Source organism: Musca autumnalis, unplaced genomic scaffold (assembly GCF_047663935.1).
Source record: "Musca autumnalis isolate F117 unplaced genomic scaffold, ASM4766393v1 scaffold_5, whole genome shotgun sequence".
NCBI lineage: Eukaryota > Metazoa > Arthropoda > Insecta > Diptera > Muscidae > Musca > Musca autumnalis.
The window spans coordinates 116,953,438-116,977,568 of NW_027412088.1; the positions used below are offsets into that span (position 1 = coordinate 116,953,438).

General features: G+C 34.2%; 2 protein-coding genes across 2 annotated transcripts in view; one reads left to right on the plus strand and one right to left on the minus strand.

Moving 5' to 3' along the window:
- The window catches only part of Prp19 (pre-mRNA processing factor 19), a 46,046-nt gene that overhangs the window by 12,952 nt on the left and 8,963 nt on the right, over nucleotides 1-24,131 (minus strand). The gene's annotated exons all lie outside the window — the stretch shown is intronic.
- LOC141387326 (uncharacterized) lies at nucleotides 934-22,932 on the plus strand. Its single transcript, XM_073956876.1, has 10 exons — nucleotides 934-1,018; nucleotides 1,119-1,195; nucleotides 17,153-17,262; nucleotides 21,087-21,219; nucleotides 21,276-21,467; nucleotides 21,529-21,741; nucleotides 21,798-21,896; nucleotides 21,964-22,097; nucleotides 22,165-22,384; nucleotides 22,583-22,932. The coding sequence occupies exons 1-10, from the start codon at nucleotides 973-975 to the stop codon at nucleotides 22,766-22,768; spliced, it is 1,410 nt and encodes a 469-aa protein (XP_073812977.1). The 5' UTR covers nucleotides 934-972; the 3' UTR covers nucleotides 22,769-22,932.

A 24,131-nucleotide genomic window follows, 5' to 3' on the forward strand; every position in this document is an offset into this window, starting at 1 on the left:
TCCTTTGTCGGGAGGAAAACGTAACCTCAGGCAACTCTTCTAAAAATTATGGTCGTAGGTCCACGCTTTGGTACAGCCCCCATATAGCGGTACCACCCGATTTCAGCTATTTTGACGCTTTTAACTACATTTTCAGACCGAATTAGCTATAATTTGACATTTAGGATTTCCAATGACCAATGGGCATATGTCCACGTTTTCTTGTAGCCCCCATATGACGGTATCGTCCGATTTCCGGTAATTTAAAGTTTTTAGCTACATGTTCTGGCCGAATTGTCTATAATTTGGCATTTAGGGTTTCTAGTGGTCAAGTGACTTCTTCAGCTAAAATTGTGCGCATAGGTACTTCCGCAACAGAAATAAAATTCCATATTAGATCAGAGTATTTCATGGTGGAGGGTAAAAAAAGTTCTGCACGTCGAACATGACGCTTTTTAACGCTTGTTTTTTTTTTCTTACGAACGCCCCCGCGCTTCACTTTTCACCATAATCCGCATCATGGTCTGGGCTGCCAGATTATTTTAATGAAAAATCGTCAAAATGACGATACATAAAATTAAAATCGGGGAATCTTCTTTATAAAATCAAAAATATGTGGTGATCGGTCCAGCCGTTTTCGAGGTAGAGAGGAAACCATAAAACGCTTTTTAAAAAGAAGAGGTTTGAAGTCGGTCATTTGTCACAAAACTTAATATTTTTCAACAAAAAATTACCGACAGTAGATCAAGATGAGCCTTTTCCGAAAAGAATGTATTTTAAAAAACACTGGTAGCTTGCTTGGAAAAAATAAAAAAATGTGTTTTTGGGGGGTCACTGGGGTTAAGTAAGCCCTTAAACAAACATGAATGGGGAAACCATGTTGTTGCTAAACAAGTGTCTGTTGTTTGTTTATATTTTGTAGCCAGGACAACCATTTTATATTTTTCTACTACGAAGCAAGATAATTTCTAGAAGCATATTAAATTGTGATAAATGTTGGCGTTTAAACGTAAAAACAAAATAAAATCAAAATATGAAGGTATGTTGACATACACATGCAATTTTTAATAAATATCTCATTTCACAAAATTGTTCCAGACTTTTGAAAAATTAAAAATTTTGTATTTGTATTTCCACAGATTTTTTTAAATCCTCTGATTTGAAAGATCCGGATGAACCTCAAAGGATAAACCTAACTATTGAAGACTTTGATTCGGTATGTTTATACAGTTTTATCTTATATATAAAAGACAATGTGTGTATGTTAGTATGTTCCGTATAGACTCAAAAACGGCTGTACCGATTTTCTTGAAAATTTCAGAGCATGTACAGGAACCCGTGGTAAAAATAGGTTATATATTTTGTCGAATTTCGGAGGGGGTGGGGTACCTCCCCTATGGGTTAGAATGACCGAACTGGTGTTGTTGCATTTTAGGCATTTGTTGTCGTTGTTTTTGTCGATTAGATGAAGTTGTGTAGCAAGTGTGTGCCCCATGCGCAGACGAGAAAATATGCGGATTTGTTTTTTCCCCAAGATTCGAGGATACAAAGGTACTATGTTGTCAGGGTTTATGATAGTATAGTGATGGCGTTGAAAGTTTTTGTATTTCGCTGAGAAGTGTTGATGGATTTCAGATTTTTTTTGTTTTCAAGTCAGTTTTTTCAATAAAAGCGTCGGTCAGTAGTGGCGCTGAGAAGGTAAATTTAGCTGCCGAATCGGCATATAAATTTCCATTAAGGCAAATATGTCCAGGAACCCAGAAAAGGACATAGAGACCCATTTCTCATTAGTGAAGATTGGGACAGCTTTTACAACAAACAAACTGTCTGTAAAAATTATTTTTTTTATTTATTTATATGTGTATTGCGCTGAAAGAGCTTGCAAGCCTATATGTGTCGCAACGCTCAAACTACTACAAAATCATACCTCATAGCATTACAAAACAGTCTTAAACTTATTAATATTTAGATAATATTTCTAAACAGAACTATGATGAAAAATGGCAAGAAGGCTCCCCAGCCAAATGTATAAGTTATTCTGTTAGTAACCTATTGTTGATAAAACAGATCAATAATTTAAATCAATTCAAGACAGACTATTTAAATCTACGTCAGCTACTACTGATTGCAAAATTTTCAAACTTCTCACGAAATACTTTACACGAAAAAGAAAATTGGCGCAGCACAGTAGGAAGATGATTCCATAAACGCGCAGATCGAACAATAAAGGATCTTTCGTATAACGATGTAGAAAAACGCGGAAAAATTAACTGTGGGTTCCTTGTAGATCTGGAAAAAGATAGTCGTTCTCGTACAAAGCCAGGCAGGTCTAAAAGGATAGATTTATAGAGTAATGAAATAACACGCTGTTTTACAAATATCTTAAAAGGCACTCCAAAAAAAATTGGTAGCATGAACAGAAATATGTTGAGACCTATGCAGATTATAAACGAATCGGACAATCATATTAAAAAGTCTTTCTAATTTCATAAAATTCTCGTCAGTTGTTCCTGATATGACTTCTATACCATAAGAAATTAGTGATAATAGCAAAGAATGGTAAACATATTTTATGCTTTATTTATCACTTTAGGATATAAAGCATCAATATGTAAAAAAAAAATCTAGTCTAGAACCAATAATAACTCCTAAACACTTTATTTGATCTGTAAAATCAATTGCCAAACCAACAATATGTATGTTCAAACTACAATCAACACGACAAATGGGTCCAAACAGCATAGCTTTGGTCTTGGAAACATTAACTTCCAAATTATTTTTTTGCAACCAACGCGAAACAGCACGTAAGGTATTATTCACATTTAACTCTAATTGAGAAACAGTTTTACCATTGAAAATTAATTGAATATCATCCGTATATAACTTGAAAAATCCATTTTAGAGTTATGTACGTGTACCCAACGAGAATCGTCAAACACACATATTTGGTACGCAACCAGCATCGTAATGTAACAACCGCGTCTCCAACCGAAATGGTTGTGTACATAATCGCGTACATTAAAAAACCACGTAGTGTACACTTTAAGTACCTTTAGAAAAAGTGGTGGTAGTGTACACTCACATTTGTTTGGTTAGGGGTAGTTTACACTATATGTAAATGTCATATGACATGACATTTTCCATCGTTATATATTCGCTAATACGTGCAATATTGGAGATTTTCCTTACGCCATTTACTCTGTGGGCCCACACCAGCAAAAATGTAAAAAAACTACGTCTCCATATTGCCTCCGTGGGTAGATATGGAAGATTTTTTTTGTGTCATATGACATTGATAGATAGTGTAAACTACCTCTTAATAATGTATGAGAAATATTAAGTTTAATTTTTTTTTGCGGAATAAATCTTCAATTAATTAAACTATTAATGCCATTATTCAAATGTCATACATACATATGCAAGAAGTGAGTAATGCCTAAACAAAACGCTCCTATCTAATATCTAAAATCTTGACAATTTGCAAAAGGGTTGCTATTGGGCCGTAGGTGATGGAGCTTTATTTTTTGAAGATTTGAACTTTAAGGGTACGAAGAGTTTTAAAAATTGTGAAAACAAGTGGGTCAATATTTATTTTAGCAAAGTCAAGAAAGCTTTCAAGAAAGCATCGAAGAACAGTTGAAAGTAATTGTTTTGAGTATCAACATCATCTTACACAAATATAATTAAATATCTTGAAGATGATTTCAGAATAAAAATAAATGCTAACCACAATAAGAATTACTTTCTGATATTTTTTGGGTTTTTCTAAATTATGAATTACCGTTGAGGTACTCAAGGACTTACCTAGCGGTGAATGCAACATCCGTTCTTTCGGTCTGCTATAGTTTTAGAGTTTATTATACATGTAGAATTATCGGAATTTTTGGTTTTGAAAGGTCAGAAAGTTAGAACTAGGTGGAAATACATTTTTGTATATGTAACAATTCCTCGCATACTTATGGCCTGTTTCTCTAAAACGATTCGAACTCAAATTCGTTCGAATTACTTCCAAACTCCTGTTATTGTAGACAATTTTTGTTTGATTGAAAACACAAATAGAGTAAATATTTTTCAAAAACATACGTTTGGTTCGAACGAATTTTAGTTCGAAACGTCTTAGGGAAACAGGCCATTAAACCATAAAGTACCTGTCCATTTTTTTCTGACATCATACAACTTATGAGTTAAAAAAATTGACAAAACAATGACATACACAAGGGGTTTCTCGGAAAGAATAAAAGCATCCAATATATATGACGATTCCAGATATGAACTGGCATTTAAATCCCATAACACCCTCCATAATGTTTTCAGTAAATTAAAAGATAAAATTAAGAACGAGGATAAATCCAATATAGTATACCAAATTAACTGTAAAGGGGACAAGTCCAACGTATGCCAGAAAGTATATGTTGGCACCACCAAAAGTAAGCTTAAGACCCGAGTATCGGGACACAGATCAGACCAAAAATCCACTAACAAACCCCTGGAACAAAAAACTGCATTAGCAGCCCACTGTGCCGTAACAGATCACACACCTGATTTTAACAATATTAAAATATTAGCTCAGGAGACAAATTATAACAAACGTTACACTCTAGAGATGTTGCACATCATAAACACTCCAAATGATATTAGAATGAACTACAAAGCAGACACATACAATTGTGCTCAAATGTATAGACACACGGTAAACAAATACAGACGAGACAAACTTCAGTTGAAGAAAGCTCTTGGAAGCAATTAAACCAAACTCTCTTTCAAGTAATTTAACAGCCAATAATTTTGTAATTACATCCATTAACATAATTATTATTTGTAGTTCCCTGAAGATGATTGGAGATTCCAATCGAAATATTGGATAATTAAAACAAAATTGAAATAAACAACTAGTTATACCCTCCACCATATGGAGGGTATAATTAAATTTGTCATTCCGTTTGTAACACATCGAAATATTCGTCGGAGACCCTATAAAGTATATATATTATTGATCAGCATAAAATTCTATGTCGATTTGACCATGTCCGTCTGTCCGTCCGTCCGTCCGTCTGTCTGTCTGTTGAAATCAAGATACAGCTCGCATTTTTAAAGATAGAAAGTCCAAATTTGGCACAGAAGTTTTTATTACTTGCAGGATGGTTGGTATTGAAAATGGGATATATCGGTCCACGTTTTGATATAGCCCCCATAGAACGGTACCTCCCGATTTTCGGTATTTTTAAGGTTTTAGCTTCATTGTCCCACCAAAATGGCTGAAATTTGGTACGTAGTCTTCTTTAGGGGTATAAAACTTTTCCCTCGAATTTCGTCGTTATCGGTCCACACCTTCATATAGCCCCCATAGAACGGTACCTCCCGATTTTCGGTATTTTTAAGGTTTTAGCTTCATTATCCTACCAAAATGGCTGAAATTTGGTACGTAGTCTTCTTTGGGGGTATAAAACTTTTCCCTCGAATTTCGTCGTTATCGGTCCACACCTTCATATAGCCCCCATAGAACGGTACCTCCCGATTTTTGGTATTTTGAAGGTTTTAGCTTCATTATCCTACCAAAATGGCTGAAATTTGGTACGTAGTCTTCTTTGGGGGTATAAAACTTTCCCCCAGAATTTTGTCGGTATCGGTCCACACCTTCATATAGCCCCCATAGAACGGTACCTCCCGATTTTCGGTATTTTGAAGGTTTTAGCTTCATTATCACACCGAAATGGCTGAAATTTGGTACTTAGTCAACGTTGGTGGTATAAAACTTTCTCCCAGAACTTTGTCGGTATCGGTCCATGCCTTCATATAGCCCCCATAGAACGGTACCTCCCGATTTTCGGTATTTTGAACGTTGTGGCCTCAATATTCCACCGAAATGGCTGAAATTTGGTATTTAGACTTCGTTGGGGGTACTCAAGCTTCCCCTTTAAATTTGTCGGTATAGGTCCACGCCTTCATATAGCCCCCATGGAAAGGTACCTCCCAATTTTTCGTATTTTGAAGGTTGTGTCTTCAATATTCCACCAAAATGGCTGAAATTTGGTATTTAGTCTTCAATGTGATATAAAACTGTTCGCCAGAACTATGTCTGTACAGGTCCACGCTTCCACATTGCCCCATTTCTGACTAAAATTCGTCGGTATAGGTCCACGTTTCGATATAGCCCCCATAGAACGGTACCTCCCGATTTTCGTAATACTGAAGATTGTGACGTCAATATCCAACCGAAATGGCTGAAATTCGTTATTTCGTCTTCCAAGAGTTATAAAATATTCCAGAAGAGTATTATCAGTATAGGTCCACGTCTTCCTATATCCGCATAGAAGCTAACTTCTTGATTTTCGGTATTTTTTAAGTTTTAGCCACATTCTCTTACCGTAATATAGGAAATTTGGTACTTAGTCTTCTTTGAGCCTAAAAACTTTCCGTCAGAAATTTGTCGGTATTGATCGACGTTTTGAAATAGCCCCCATAGAATGGTGCCTCACATTGTTTTACCGAAATTGCTGAAATTTAGTATTAAGTCTTCTTCATACACGAAAGAAAACTAATTATTCCATTTTATTTCAATACAACTTGTGGTGGAGGGTATAACAAGTTCGGCCCGGCCGAACTTAACGCCGTTCTTACTTGTTTTATTTAAAAAAGCCTGTAGCCGAACGATACCTAAAACACAAAATTGAAAACAACAATATTGGTTTTTACCTTACTTGTGTATTGTAATAAATTATGAATAACCATGCAGTTACTACATGCATGATCTACATGTAATTCGAAGAATTTCACTTGTAATTTGATTATTTCATTTGAAATTCGAAACATTTCAATTGTAATTTGAGAATTCCAATTGAAATTCGAATTATTTCATTTGTAATTTGAGAATTCCATTTGAAATTCGAATTATTTCATTTGTAATTTGAATTTTTTCATTTGTAATTCGAATTATTTCATTTGTAATTCATTTGGAATTTCAAATGAAAAAATTCAAATTACAAATGGAAAAATTCGAATTACAAATGAAATAATTCTCATGTTTTCAATTGTATGAAGTTCTTTAACTTTAACCTAGGGACAACTCTTGCTACTTTCCACGCACTGGGGAAGACGGAAGACGTAATATATCTTGATATATATGGGAAAATGAGTTTTAGCAATTTTACAGGTATACCATCCACACACACTGAGATTTAACAAGCTGTAAAGCATCAATAACATCATTTTCAAAAACGCAGTTAAATGAGAATGTATGTACTTGCCCATCAACTCCTTGCCAATGTTAAGTGCGTGTAAAACTCCAGCTGCATCAGCTGTAAAGATTTAAGATGAATTATTATTAGTATTTTAATTCCTAGGGTTTGTCCAGTTGTATTGACAACTGCATATGTAGTAGACCACATATTCTTAGACGCATCCGTATAGAGGAAATCCAAATAAGAGTGTTTTGATAAGAAGTCGTAAAAAAGCTGCTCGTATATTTCGTTTGGTGTATCTTTTTGATGTATTTAGTGAGACGTTGATCACAATTTACTTCGGTATACATCCAAAAAGGATATTTCGCCTTGTAATGTGGTAATTTCTCTTTAAAATCCACAATATTGTTGTGAATGCAATTATGTATAACTGATGGTAGTTTAGGCTTCCGCTTGCATAGATAACACTGCTCAACAAAATTGAAAAAGTTGAATGTTTCAGACGAAGTTGCAGTTTTTTCTAGATAAAATCGGCGAGTTATTTTCAAATCCGGTTCCGGGTTTTCTCCATCAGCTCTTGTTTTTGATATATAGCTCAAAATCGGTTTTTACGAGTTTAACCCAGACTTTCGTTATTTTCGGATACAAACAAATATTTTTTGTGGGTTTTTCGACATTAATATATTAAGGAGATGTTGTACGCTCGATACAAATCGTTTTTGAAATAGTTATGGTGAGTATATATCAAAAAAATATAGAAAATATACGACGGACCTTGTAAAAATTGCTTATGTTGAGTACTTTAAGCTATAATTACGTCATCGGGGGAAGTCATAGGATCTTCATATGGCAATGCGGATATGCTTAGGGTGTCTACTATATAGTCCACTATTCAAATATATAATATAAAGTTCATACCGCCCATGATTCGACCATAACCTAAAAATCATCATGAAGACTGCCATTGAAAAGTAAATGGCTTATGTGGTAATGATATCACTGGTAAATTATTTCCCTTTAGCCGTCTTCATGGCGATTTTTAGGTTATGGCCGAATCATGGGGGCTATGAACTTTATATTATACATTTGAATACAGGATTATATAGTAGACACCCTAAGTATATCCGGAGTACCATATGAAGATCCTATGACTTCTCCCGATGACGTAATTACAGCTTAAAGTACACAAAATATGCAATTTTTACAAGATACGTCGTATATTTTCTATATTTTTTTGATATATACTCACCATAACTATTTCAAAAACGATTTGTATCGAGCGTACAACATCTCCTTAATATATTAATGTCGAAAAAACCACAAAAAATATTTGTTTGTATCCGAAAATAACGAAAGTCTGGGTTAAACTAGTAAAAACCGATTTTGAGCTATATCTCAAAAACAAGAGCTGACGGAGAAAAACCGGGACCGGATTTGAAAATAACTCGCCGATTTCATCTAGAAACAACTGCAATTTCGGTTGAAACAAAACTCCTGTTGACCAGTGTAATTTTTGAAACAATTTATGACAGATTAGTTAATTGATAAAATTTTTGGTACCAACATATTTAAGACTCGGTGAAACGATTTTCTAATGAAGGTAATCATGATTCTATGTAAAGAATACTTATAGGTGTTGTTCTAAAAGCATATATTTGGTCCAGGCCGTTATTTCGTTTAAAACATCAGTAAAAACCTCGATAGTAGAATCATTGTCTTTGTTGTATAGATGCATGTTTGTTACCAGGGGGGGTTACTCTGTATCGCGATGCGTAAGAAAAATTGTACCGAATCCAGTAATTGGTACTCTCTAATGCGTTTTCGCATCTCCTTTCGCATCTAATTTTCGCAAATCTGGTATCACCGCACTCAGTAATACGAAAGCGTATGTCAAACTCGTGCGATAAGCGCAAATATCTTGCGTTAACAAAATATCAAACGCAAAGGAAACGAATCATGTAAGTTAGCATAATTAAATGATTGTATTTATATCAGAATTGTTTATTCTTTTAGGGAAATGTTGCTAAAATGTTGACGTATAATAATTTAATAAATTATTATTAAAAAATCAAATTACAATTAGTAATTATTTGCGGCATTGGAAAGTACTCTTCGTCGAGTCTCATATTTCATAAGTTTTAGTAATAATGGTGATACAAGTAAAAATGTTAAGACCCATATCTCGGGAAGTATAGACTAAGCTCTGGAAAATTAAATATCGTTATAATCAGGGTACCAAGGGCTAGCTATGGTAAAAATTTCAGACCCATCCGAGAGTTGCTTCTAAACGACACTTGTTCCAAATTCTTTATTTGTCACCCAAAGTAGTAGTCAATGCTTATTTTTCACTGTACTTTTTATAAATCGTAAAAACACTTTGTATAGTTAAATGGAATATTGTTTTGAGGACCAATAGCAAGAGATTTGCACAAGAAATCGTAAAGCTTTTACATAATTTGTTGCTACAAACGAACAATTTGCAATACATTAGTTGTCTAAATGTACATAACCGCATCTTTATTGAGACGAAAAATTTTTTTCTCCGTTCCGCCACCGAATCCATAAATATTTGTTTGTTATAAACGAATAGCAAGTTTTAAAAACGCACGTACCGAACAAAATTTTTTTTTTTTTTTTTTTTAGTTAAGTTAAGAGAACTTCTCCTTGGCCCACTTCCTTTGGTGTTGATAGAAGTTTAGAGCCACCACCAATTACGTAGACTTAGTCTACATTTGTTTTCCAAAAAACGATATTTCAGAAGTTTCGCGGTTACTGCGTTTAGTAAATTAAGAAAAACTTTATTTAAAACGTCGGCTTTATAGCACTTGGGAACTACGAAGTCTTCTTCTGCGAAGAAATCGTATATTTAGGAATGAATCCTTGATAATTAAAACACGTGGGATGCCAAGCGAAAACTTAACACCGCCATTTTGTCAATTTTTTAAAGCCCGTAGGCGTGAATTCAATTGAAATTTATGTCTGTGCTGTGAGCCGTCCGAAGACAAACTGAAAAATTTTTTTAAAAGGTTTTTATTTACAATTTTTTGACATTTCTTTTCCTCATTCTTCGTTATTGTTTACATTGTGCAGCCAGCGTTGCCATATTTTCAGTTTATTTTGCGAAAGCGTTTGCGTTTGTGATACAGAGTACCAAATTGTACTCTTAACGCATTTAACTTTCGCATCGCATTTGCTTTCTCATCGCAATACAGAGTAACCCCCCAGGTGAGTTTGTATAGTTATTTGGCAGAGCGGTTGTTGCATAACAGAAATACAAGTGAAAGTTATTGTTATATGATCCACTTGACCCGCGATTACGAAAATAATTCGCAATATCTACTGGGTTTGTTAATGCGCCACTATTTGTTTCGATTACTTTAAAGATATGCATAGAACATTTACTGGAAATCTTATTTCTTTTGCCCCAGACAATAGAAAGAGGTGTTTCCTTATAGTTTTTGTAAATTTTTCAATCGTTGGGTTCAAAATGTTCCTTTGGGTAAATATATAGCGAGTTTACTGTAAATTTAGTGTTTAATTTTATCTCGATAGCTATGTTTAATACTCTTTTATGTTTTGGTGTAACTGGGTTTGTTTGGATGATTGTGATCTTTTATCAGCAGTTGCAGATCAATGTAATTATTAATTAATCCCTTTATATTCCACAGGGTAATTTTGAAATAAGTCATAGAAAAATAATAAGTAAAAAATAAAAAATATATGTATAAAAAAGAAGATTGACAGATATTATTAATCTGTCACATCCACGTCGTCATCAATTTCCGATATTCTGGATGAAATTTTTGCTGCATTTAATTTTTTTAATTTTTTTGCAGCTACATTTGATGTGTTTTGTGTCAGATACGTTATTGAGAGAGTGAATCTATTTTTCAGTTAAAGCTCTTTCTTTATTTATTGTAGATTTTTGAGTTTTGTTTTTGTGTGTGAACTTGGAGTGTTTCATCTTCATTTGCTTTTATTGAATTCGTTTGTGATGACGATGTGGATTTTGATGAAGGGTTGTTGTTGCTAGATTTTGTTTTGTCTATTGTATTTGTATTCGTTTTCGATGAGTTTCATGGCACAATTACCAGGTAGATGCATCAGCAAACAACTACAACAAAACCGAGTTCAGTACTGTGAAATGTCAAAAATGTTTTACAAAAATAAAGCGATTCACACATTTTTTTCAACAAAATTTTGTTAGGCAGTTATTAATAAACACATTATAACAAAAACCCGTCAAAAATGCACAGTTTTTCTTTTAAATTTTTGTTTTTTAATTTTGTGTTTTCAATTACAACAACTTTTTTGACAGCTCACAGTACATCAGCTGGGCTGATGCGGGTACCTGTATGATTGTGCCATGATGAGTTTTCTGCATTATCTGTGTTCTTGTTTTGGATAACGGTATTGCTGTTTGTAGTATTTGCTATCCTCTTTTTCGTGCTGCGATTGCTTCTTCTAGTGTTTCAACTGGAACGTCATACAGTCAACCAAAAAAGTCTACATACACCCTATAAATCTCGAGTTTTAAGGGTAAGAAAGCATTTTTATGAAAATACAAGTACATAGTTCTATTTTATATCCCTAATAAACAATATTGCATACAACAAAAATATATTCCATAATACGAATAACGGTATATTCTATAAAAATTAAAAAAAAATAATAGGGAAAAAGTGTACATACACCCAATGAAATATTAAGATTACCGTAAAATTTATGGAATAAGCAATACAAATTTTACATTTTATTGATTTATCGAATGTCTCTGGTTGTCTATGATATATTTTAGGCAAAATAGGAACATATTTGTGCTTTAATTGACGTTATTTAAGGTCAGACTTCGCGTATAGCTCGTTAAGCCGGACCCTTGCAGATTTCTTTGAGTTTTTCAGTCTGGTAGTTTAGGAAACCCCAGGAAATACAGTGGGAGTAATTATTTTGAGAACCTAGAGCGCTTTGAAGTTGTTCTTATGAATAATACATGCTTCTGAGCTTCGCTTAATATGCGAATTCCTGAGTTTTTCATACATTTTATAGTTTTCACAGAGTTCCAAGGGTCAAATTACACGCAAGAACCCTGGAATTACCTTTTAATAAATTTTTTGACCTTAACTCAATCAGAAATGTACAACATTGTTTTACAATCCGCTCCTAAAGTTTCCAAAGCATCAAAATAAAAGCACCACTAATAGTCCGGTCAAAATAGACATTGAAATAGCAAAAATTCCCACAAAGCTGAATTTTGGTGGAGAGCTAGGGTTTGCCGTTAGAAGCAACGTCCTAAAAGTCCCCATCGATCCCATGTGTGCAAAAAAAATTATTCGGGGTCAAAGGTCAAATTTTAAAGGTTTTTAGGTTTTCGGATTTATTTCTTGAAAACAGTTGATCTAATCAAAAAGAGACTAAAGTAAATATTGTAGACAGAAAAATTATCTACAAGTTTGACCTTTATAATTTTTTTCCTAGAAGGAACCATTCTTGAGATATAGCTGTTCTAAAAAACACATGATTTTTATGCACTTATAAGGGAAATATGCACATATTCAGACGAACCGGCTAAAATAAACGAAGTAATCGGGTCTGTCCCCAAAAAAAATGTATATTTTCTTGAAGAGCGAAATTATAGCTATCCTCTAAAAAAAATTTCAACAAAATCGGAGCGTGTTTAGTAGAGTTATTCAATGTTAGAGTTATTTTATGCAAAAATAGCCCATTTAACCCACATGTATTATCGAAAGCCCAACGGGAACGACCCCAACGAAAACTCTCCGATTTTTTTCAAGTTTTGTCCGAAGGTAGGGTTTGTTGCGCTGATTACGGAAATGTATAATTTTCAACTATTGCGGATCCGGTTCGCCGGTTATTCGACCCGAAAGGCCAAATTTAAAAACCGGGTTAGACCCGGTTCTACTGAACCGATTACTGCAAAGTTGATATCGTTTGAAAGCTTACGGAAGTATCTAACACATAGTGTCGTTACTTTAACCGGCTCGTCTCATAATGTACTTACGCGGCTAATTTTTTATTTGACCTTTAGATCGCGATATCTCGAAAATGGTAAGTCCTTTTTAAGAATTATAAAGACCATAGAAAATTATTAAATCTACAACTTTTACTTTAGCCGGCTTTTGCTAAGTCTTACCGTTTTTGAGAAAAATTAAAAAAAAAACTGAATAATGCCTCCAAAAATGACGTTTGACCCCGAATAACTTGTTTTGCACACATGGGATCGATGGGGACTTTTAGGACGTTGCTTCTAATGGCTAACCCTAGCTCTCCACCAAAATTCAGCTTTGTGGGAATTTTTGCTATTTCCCCCTTATATGCATGTCTATTTTGACCGGACTATAAAGAATGCATGAAATTTGTATGAAATTTATATTGTTAACTAGTATGCTCTCGTATTATGATCGTTAGGGTCACTTAAAGCGCTATAAATGTCGGATACTTTTAAATTGCTGATTCAATGCATGCTCGAGGATTGTACCAGACCTTATTACAAGGTAATTCGAAGGCTTCTGCACGTAATTTGCCCCTTGGAGTGTTGAGACAACTATAAAATTTAAGAGAAAACTCAGGAATTCGTATATTTAGCGAAGCTCAGGAGCATATATTATCCACAAGAAAAACTTCATAGCGCTCTTGGATCCCAAAATTATTAGTCCCACAGTATTTTCTGGAGTTTCATAAACTACCAGACTGAAAAACTCAAAAAAATCTGCAAGGGTCCGCCTTAAGGAGCTATACGCGAAGTCTGACCTTAAATAACGTCAATTAAAGCACAAATATGTTCCTATTTTGACTAAAATATATCATAGACAACCAAAGACATTCGATAAATCAATAAAATGTAAAATTTTTATTGCTTATTCCATAAATTTTACGGTCATCTTAATATTTCATTGGGTGTATGTACACTTTTTCCCTATTAATTATTTAATTTTTATAGAATTTACCGTTATTCGTACTATGGAATATATTTCTGTTGTATGTAATATTGTTTATTAGGGATATGAGATAGAACTATGTACTTGGATTTTCATAAAAATGCTTTCTTACCCTTAAAACCCGAGATTTATAGGGTGTATGTGGACTTTTTTGGTTGACTGTATGTGTCTGCTATGCAGTCGTTTGGGTTTTTAATACATCTTTCCATGTTGAAATACTGGACATTTTTTGTTGTTTGCCCTGTGAGAGTGATTACAATTTGTGCAGTTGAGCTTCAAAAAGGGATTGTTTGTACAATATTTTTTTGGTATGACCCAATTTAAAGCAATTTTTACATTGCATAGGATCAGGGAAAAGTGTTGGGCACACACACGAGATTATGTATCCCTCTCTAGATAAACATCGTGTGCGTTAATTCATTGCTAAAACAAAGAAGATGATCGGTGGTGAGAGTAACGTTCAAACTCACCACAATTGAGATTGTGTGTGTTCACACAGAAACGGCTCGCGAGCCCAGTGGTGATTAACACTGATTTCAATGCATTTTACATTGAAGTTTTCGCTCACTTGCTCTCGCCTATCCCTGATTTAAAGATCAAGAAAAAGTTGTAGTTTTTGATTGGTTTGTCTGGGTTTGTGGTTTTAAGAGTAATATATTTTGGGCAGGCTTTTTTAGTTCTGGTTGGAACGAGTTCAGGATAATCTATTAAATTCCCCAAACTATATGTTCTATTGTTTTTAGGCCGTTTCCTTTTGGGGGATGTCCCCCCGGAATCCAAGATCCCATAATAGTTTCCTCCGGAAGAGGAAGACATAATTGTTTTTCTTATCAAAAATATATGAAAGTAAACAAAAATGAGTTTGTAAGAAAAGTCTATTGGCGTGCAGTCAATGCTGATGGTAGATACGCGCGTAACACTAATCGACCTTCACGATGAATGCTAAAGGTAGACTCACCCCCTATTTTTTAAAAACGCTATTTTAGCAAAACTGTAGCGGGCGATTAAATTAATTTCTCCGAACTGGACCTCCAAAACAACCCCCTCCGAACCACTTTATTGAGATACTCCACTCCCGGCTCATCCAGCTGCTTCAGCATTAGCATGGAGATTCCATCAGGGTCCAACCCTTTGGATGATTGATCGTTCCTGATGGCATTCGCAACATCATCCATTGTAAATTGTGGTTGTTCATCCTCGGCAGGAAAAGATCTGATGCGACGTAGTACTCTTCTGTTCGCCCTGTCACTTCCGTGGTGCTCGACAAACTGTCGATTAAAATACCTTGCGCACCTCTTAGGGTCAGCCAACGTAACGTTGCAACTCTTGACATGATTTAACCATTTGTTCCACTTATGCTCGCCTGTTGGCTTTCAGTGTCAGCTTCCTGACTCTGGGGTCATTTGGGTTGGCTCGACGAAGCTCATCGCTCTAATTTGCTAATCCCGTCGCGTCTGCCGGGAAGGTTGGTTTTACTTCGGGTAGTGGTGATGTCTCATAACGTCCTTTCCGCAGTGGGCAGTTCTCTGAAGCGGTGATTGGTGAACTCTCTGAAACCCGGCCAATCAGCTTTCTAATAATTGATGAATGTGCGGCGTTCAGAGGTAATGAAATCGGGTGGTCTGCTAATGGAGACAATTATTGGGAGATGGTCTAATCCAAGGGAAATGACGGGTTGCCAGGTAACGTCATTTGTCAGACCAGGTGACACGATGGTTATGTCTGTCGAACTGAGACACTCTACTCTAATTCTGGTAGGGGCGTCCTCATTGACCCAGCAAAATGTAGAGCTATCAATCTTCTCAGCCAGCGCTGTACCCCTCTGGTCGTTTCCGAGGGCCGAATGCCACATCTTATGATGCGCAATAAAGTCTCCCAAGACCAGACGATTATGACCTTCCAAAAGCTTGATAATGTTAGGCTTGTGATCAGAGATACAGCTATTTCTCGGGGGAATGTATACGTTCAGCAACTCGTATCTCGGCATGTACGGGTCATTGGAGTCAGGCTCAAGCGAGATAGGTCTGTATTTAACAGACTGGTGCAGAAGGAAATCTAATCCCCCACCTCCAATTCTGGTGCGATTTTTACTTAATACGTTGTAACAATCACAACGCTGTAACCTGCAGTTTCTTCGATCTTATCTCGGAGTCTATTGCAATTAAATTGCAAGAAGGATGAATTTTCTGGGATTGGAACATCAACGCCTGGTGTTAAATGCTGCGTGTGCGGGGGACTGCGGGGGAGTTTCATAATCTGACGACGAGGGAGTTTTGTAATCCGATGACGACTCTGGCGACTGCATTCAAGCAGCATGCAGCAACACAGTCCCTGTCGTAGTCTCTCGCGTGGACAAGTCCAGAGCAACCCCTAAGATGTCCCACTCCTGACATCTATTGCATCTCACCGAAGATTGTATATGGGTGAAGATGCGGATATGACCGAGCACAAATATACTGGTCCTGGTTTTCCTCTGTACCGGCTCGGAACAAAAGAATCCGGAGCAGGCATTCCGGGATATGCTGCTCCCCACACAGAAAAACGAAAAAAATACAAACACATGTACACTGAGTTGGCAGCCGCTAGCCGGTAGAGTTGTGCCAAAGGAACTATATGGAACTATCTGCACTTCGCAGTTCCAATGGCCCACATTTTTTCTTTGAACCAACTGCGTATACTTAACAGCACACGTTACATTTTATGATGTTGATCATACGTTTTGGAACTAGTACAAGGAACTAGAACTAGATTACCCAACTCTACTAGCCGGAACGCTGATGTTGGTTGATTCCGGGCCAATCCGGCACGAGAGAACCCGCTGCTGTGGGATTATATTGTATTGTATCAACTATATACATATGTAAACGAGTCTTGGAATCAAATTTTTATTTCCGATATATGTACCAAGAACATATAATTTGCAAACTATGTCCATGCCGACTAGAGGGTGAAATTATTTTAGAAAACAAATACATATGTATTTTTATTTTGAAGACCAAGTATACTCTATTTGTAAAATATTCTCTTTTCATCTTACAGAAAGGACAAGTGGCAAATCCGCGAGCGCCTTGCGTTGTAACAACGATAGATCCCGATTATACAAAGTATGCGGCTTTACAGAGATCGACTAAAAAATTTCGAATGAAAACGTAAGAAATCGCTCAAGAAAAGCATATTATTATGTATTGTATTGAAAAAAAAAATGAATATGATTTACTGGTTGACAGAATACTTAGCAAGAAAGATCTGTTACAAATTAATTAATTTCGAATTTATTTGAGCTTTTTAACGATTGATAAATAATATACTTTTTGAGCTTGAAGTCAAAAGTATTATTTTAATTTTATTATTACAATATTGCGCAATTATAAAATCGGATCTTCAAGAAGATTTAAAAAACAAACAATATGCCTACGAGATCTACAAATGTTTACTACGATAAGAATTGTTCCTTTATGATATGACAAAATAGTAAGGAGATCTGGAACAGACCAACTACTTTAAAGTTAGACACGAATAAAATTGACTAAAATATTTTTTTTTAGATTCACTTTGGCAGTTTTGTTGTGATGTGTGTTTACTTTTTATTTTTAAATTAAACCCTTGGACTAATCATTTCTCTTAGTTCTTTGCATTGAAGCAAAAAACTCTTCCCCAATTTTACGAAACTAGTATTCTCTGTCCTTCCCTAAAGTAAACCAATTTTAACTATAACAACTTTATAAACTTGTTGTTTTTTAAAATTTGAAAACAAAAAATCTGTGATTAGGCTGGGCTTTCTTTAAAAATAAAAAAAAAAATATTTTTACATAAATAGTAAGCGAACTTATGTGTATGTTTGCTCAGACAATTAGGAACACGAATTATCCCGTTCATACGACATGGTAATTTTCTAGATTTAATAATATTTATGTTTAAACCAAAGTCTAAAGTAAAATATAAGGTATTAAAATCATCACACATTTTACAGATGGGTTCTCCAGATGCATAATTTGTGCGATGGAAATTCATATGACAGAAACGATAGTATCTACAAGGTCTAGTAAGAATATTTATTCTAATAGATGAAATAAGAAAATCTGAAGGTATATCGCCATTCAAAATATTTTTGGACCATAATTGTATTGAAGATTATACGTCTACTTTTTAATGTTGGTAATCTAATAAGCTTAAGTCTGCTGGTATAAGATGTCAAGACGAAATCACTATTCCAATGAAAGCCTATTAAAGCAAAAAGCAAGTATCGTTTTTAAACAGATTCAATTTTATCGCATTATATCGTGTAACAAGGATCCCATACTACAGAATCATATTGTAGTATGAGTCTAACAAGTGACGCAAACAATTGCTTGGTGACATAAGAATCAGAAAATTCCTTTGCCCAACGTTAAATAAATCCTAGAACTCCATGAGCTTTATTAACTATTGATATTACATGATTATTAAAATTTAGTTTGGGATCACCAAACGAATCCAGAGATATTACAGTAGATTCATTGATATGAACTGGAAAAATAACACTGTGGTACAAAAGTTGACAAAAAAGGTTTGGGTCACTTCGTTTTCTGTTTTTATAATGGTAAATGTAGTGAAAACGGGGTTTCTTGGATAACTTTAAACGGACATAACTTATTTTTTCCACAACGGATTTCTGCAGCTTATTTTCTCCTCGAAAGGGGTACCTTGTGCGTAATTACGCACTACGGTGCCAACCTTTTATAAAGGAAAGTATACAAAAAACCAAAAAGTTAAAACACAAAAAACTGCACAACTTATCTATTTTTCAACCGATTTCATTGCTTTTTCGCATTTTGGAAAGCTAACTAAATTTCCTTCTTGCTAAAAATATTTATGTATATTCTTTTCATTCATGTCTACTATTTTTTCTCAATGTTTTGGTACTTTCCATACATTTTTCAAATTTTCTATTTTCAAAATTAACGAGAGAGACCTGCGAAAATAACTTTTTGGTACACAAACTTTCACGCAGGCATTTGATTTTACCCATGATACAATAAGAAGGTAGCATTATTAGCCCAGCTGAAGCCCAGCTGATGGTAACATAATGTGTCAATTGCATTGAATTTATGTCAAATTTTGACATCTTATGTTACCAAAAAAGGCAGTTGCTGCTACCTTCTTATTGTATCATGATTTTACCCGGTGATTACACATGCAAGTAATTTGCCGACAGTTTAATGAATGAGTAGACAAAATTTACTATGCTTTGAATGTATACTAATCGTCGAACCGTTAATTTTTCTGTGATGATGATTTTCAAATTTTTTATTTTGCCTGCCATAATTAATTTATTTCCATAAATACTCTCATTTGTTAGAAATGGGACATTTTTATTTTCTTTTGGAGAATAATTTAAGCCTAACAATGTAAAAAAATGGTTGTTCGCTCACAAAATTTGTATGAAAAATTAAGGGGTTGTTTACAATATCTATCAATGTCATATATGCTGAAATTTTCCATCGTTATACAGTCGATAATGTGTGCAATATTGGGGATTTTCCTTACGCCATTTACTTTATGCGTCCCCACATGGAAAAATGCAGTGAAATTACGTTAATTGTCTGCGCGAGTATCTACTCGAATGGAATGTTTTTTTTTCGGGTCATATTACATTGATAGCTAGTGTAAACTACCTCTAGGAGGCAGAGGTAGACCGAACTACCGTCGGTATGAACAAGAACATAAACGAACTTATGTATGTTTTCGTGTTTATCGTATCCGATTAGATTTATGCAAAAAATAATTTGTGTGTTCCAGAACCTACAAGAATCTAGAAATGTTTAATACGATAATAATTTTTCCTTTATATCGAAAAAATAGTAAAAATTAGGAGATACCGGAACGAGACGAATAAAATTTACTAAAATATTTTTACATAAATTGTAAGCAAACTTATATGTATGTTTTCGTGTTTATCTATCCGTTTAGCTTTATTGAAAAATTGTGTATTCGAGAACCTGCAAGAATCTACAAATTGTTACTATGATAACAATTTTTCTATTATAACTAAATAGTAACAATTAGTAGATTCTTGCAGTTCTGCAGTTCAGTTGTAAACTTAAAATGAGTTTTATGTAAAATGTAATTTTTGGGTTATGACACTCTTTGAGTAAAAGAGCGATATTATTCTTCTTTAAAATCTACTTTAAGGTATACTCAAAACTACACAAGTGTTGATATATATTGGACATAAACAGAGTTTAAGATTGGGAAGAGATCAACTCTTTCATCGTTTCTTTTTCACGATTTATAAAATTCCATAGCAATATTAAATTTGGACGCCAACCGTTTTATAGAAGTACTAGCAAATGCCCGCTACTTCGTATGCGGAAAGGGCATAAAATGTATATGAACAATATTTAATATGGAAGTGGTGAACACTGACGATTCTGTTGTACTAAAACCTATTTTTAATACCAACATTTAATCGATTTAATTCCTTTAATATCAGTGACCCTTATTCAAAATTCCTGCTCTATCCGTACACCCAAATCCAATTGTACCAAATTAAGTACCATTTAGTACTTTTCGTACACTTATAGTTCGAATTTCTACAAACCCTTTGGTACATATTTCTAGCTCTCCATCAGTTACCCTCATTCCAAATTTCAGAATTCTAGCTCTTACCGTTTGCCTAATACAAAGGGTACCATATTTAGTACCTTTTAGTACTTTTCGTACACTTCTAGGTCGAATTTCCAAAAATCCAGCCTTATCTCACCCCTAAACACCAACAGCAAAACACGCTAAAAATTTCAAGTTTCTAACTTCAGCCGTTTCGTCTGGGCGTTGATGAATCAGTCAGTCACTCACCTCACTACTCTTTTATATATATATAGATAGTGGTGTATGTAGTTTTTAACATAAAACCACTGTTTTAAATTAGTTACTCGCTGTTATTTTTATAGAAAGAAATAATAAACTATTTGCCATTTACAACATATTTTCATAGAGACATATTAAGACTACGAGAAATAACAAGACAAAAATTCGCTATCTACGCAACCCAGCAAAAATATTTAGAAAAGGAAAGAGAAAAGGTTCTACAGGAAAAGGCATATCAACGTATATCCAATTTTCAAGAGGTAAACTGTATAAAACAGAATAAGTAAATTACAACATATATAATACAGTTTATTAGTTTGCCCTCAATGCTCTTTGCAAGATGGAATCTAATGCGTTTAAAGATATGCAGCTGGCACAGAAACAATTGCAGGATTTACAAAAAATGAAGATTAATATAGAATTGAGAAATATAGGAGCAGATCATCAAAGAATCCTAATGGAAGTACAAGAAGTATATGCCAGATTTTTGTTTCTTTTAAAATTAATTGTAAGTGGTCAAATGGAGAAATACAATGTTGGTATTCGATTTTAATACGTCTTTTTTGCAGAGTTATTTCGATGACATTATTTCACCTGAAGACATTGACAATGACCAGGAGAAGGGTAAATTACCTCTGCCAGAAAATGTTGTAAAGCTACAAATCAATGAAAAAAGTCCGGTGGGTCAAAGCGAAGTACTTAACATCATCACTTATATGAATAATGTCGTAAGACCATATTTAGCTAAGAGAAACCATCTTAATGCCAATATATGGATAAAGGTATAAAACATAATTATGGTAAGATGTCCTATTAAAATATATTTCCTACTTTTCAGGGCTACGAACGAACAAGACATAAGATTTTCAATTACAACCGAAGATTCTCACAGGTGGCTTTATTAAACCATTTAGTATCTGTGATTCATGACAAATCGGTATATTTTAAGAATACATCCTTTTGCTTGCCAACAATACTCAAAATTAACAACTTATTTCATTTAGGAAAAAACATTCTCAAGACGTGTGGTACAGCCAGTCTTATTGGTAGATATCGAGTATCTCAGAACCCGTATCAATTCTTTAATGTATAATTCCTTGAAAATCTTTAGTGATTTTGAACGGAGGTTGAAGAAAGAGTATAAATTTGTCAAATGTTTTTTCTATACGTGGAGTAATTATAAATAAAATTATTTTTTTTTTCAGTAAACTTCAATTGAAACTAAATGCAATTGTTCCAGTAATTCTAAAACGTATTGAAAGCAAAATTTCAAAACACAATAATACCCAATCAAATGCGATAACAGTAAAAAGCCGAAAGGCATCGAGCGAGGAAAATAAAAAATCATCGAAGGGTAGTGTGTCATCTACAGAAAGGGATGTTTGTATACTGGAGAGAATTGAAAAGTTACATTGGTATTTACAGGTAAATTATGACTAGATATTAAAGAGATTAAAATTAAATAATTTACTTCCTGTGTGGCCCAATCAGGGTCCAAAAGGCTGAGTTTAAATTTATAAAAAAATGTAAACCGGTAGCTGATATCTAAGAATATTACAATTTGAAACTCCATATAAAATTGTATTTTGTTTATATTGCGATTTACGATTTTTTCAATTACAGAATATTCTGCAAGATTTGGAAACATATCCCCCCGACAAATGCAAGCAATTTGAAATTAATGTAAGAAAGCGTTTGGAAATGCAGAAAGATTTTTCTCGCCGAGCATTGGTACAACAAAATCGTCTTCATAATTGGATGGAACACTACAAAAAGCACGACATAATGAGACAAAACTCTTTTAAATAAACATGAAAATAGATAGGAATTACTGGGAAAATTATTAACGGATTAATGCACACGAATTCTATTTTACAGAGTTATGATCAATGAAATTGATGTCACATTTAATAGGCACATAAAAAAACATAAACCTAAACTAACCATGTATAAATATACACAAATACTCAAAATATAAGATAGGTCTTGTACTTTTTTCTTGAAAGTTCAATAGAACATTTATATTTATTTAAGGAAATTGAGTAAAGTAATCAGCAATTAACGTAAGTTTCATTGCAAATTAATTAAGTTCTGGTAATGTTTCAACTAAGTACTTCTATTGTACTTAGTTATACTCATAACACTGCAACACTGAAAATGCAGTTTGGATTTTATGGTCTCATCTAAACCAGATTAAAACGAGCCTTTTTTGCACTGATCGGGGCAATATCTCAGAAACTAAGAGGAATTTCGCTTTACAATCTTCAGCAATATTGTTTTTTTTTCGGTTTTTATCACATACCCGTATGTAGCGCAACAAAATCGATAATATATAGAACACTTTAAATCATTTCTGGATTCTGGCCAGAAGCAGCTCAACTATTGGTTTTTGAACCAACTAACCTTTATAAAAAAAAATCCCAAATAATTCTACTTACAGGTTCACATGACAAATAACACTGTGCAGCAGCATTTTTGAGGGGTGGAAAATTTCTTTTGGGGATGAAAGCCCTTGATGAGTATACTAAGAACCTAAAAGGATATGATACTAAGCAATTATTTGCTTCCCTTGTTAGGCCTGTATTAGAATATGGGTCGGTAATATGGGATCCTCACTATGCAATTTATGCCGATAAAATAGAATCCATTCAACAACAGATTTTACTCTTTGTATTGAGAAGTTTCCATTGGAATAGTGAATTTGTCCTTCCTTCATATACTAGCAGGCTAAAAGTAATTCGATAACCCACATTAAAAAGCAGACGCATAATGATGTACTGAAAATTTTAAATGGCGATATATCTTCAGACTTATTTTTGTTTCTTCTATTTGATTAAATGTTCCTATAAGATCTAGTAGAAACTATCAAATATTATATACTGATTTTCATCGTATAAATTACACTGTGACACAAAATGGAACTCAAAGTCTGGGGGGTGGAAAATTTCTTTTGGGGATGAAAGCCCTTGATGAGTATACTAAGAACCTAAAAGGAAATTTTCGCCAAAGGTCAAGTTTCTGAGATATCGCGCGATGAAGTTTTTGATTTTTTTCCTATAATACTTGGGAAAATAGCTCCATATCCCTGTTTGGCGTTGTTGTAGCTTCATTTTGAGGTGACATGTATGTATTCAGTGAAATCGATTGGCGAGTCTTTTTGTAGAACATTTCA

Bases quoted from the DNA above. Each gene is read 5' to 3' on its own strand.
- LOC141387326 (XM_073956876.1), top strand. From the start codon at position 973: ATGTTGGCGTTTAAACGTAAAAACAAAATAAAATCAAAATATGAAG. The intron at 1,019-1,118 runs GTATGTTGACAT...GTATTTCCACAG, and splicing joins AATAAAATCAAAATATGAAG to ATTTTTTTAAATCCTCTGAT. The intron at 21,220-21,275 runs GTAAACTGTATA...ACAGTTTATTAG, and splicing joins GTATATCCAATTTTCAAGAG to TTTGCCCTCAATGCTCTTTG.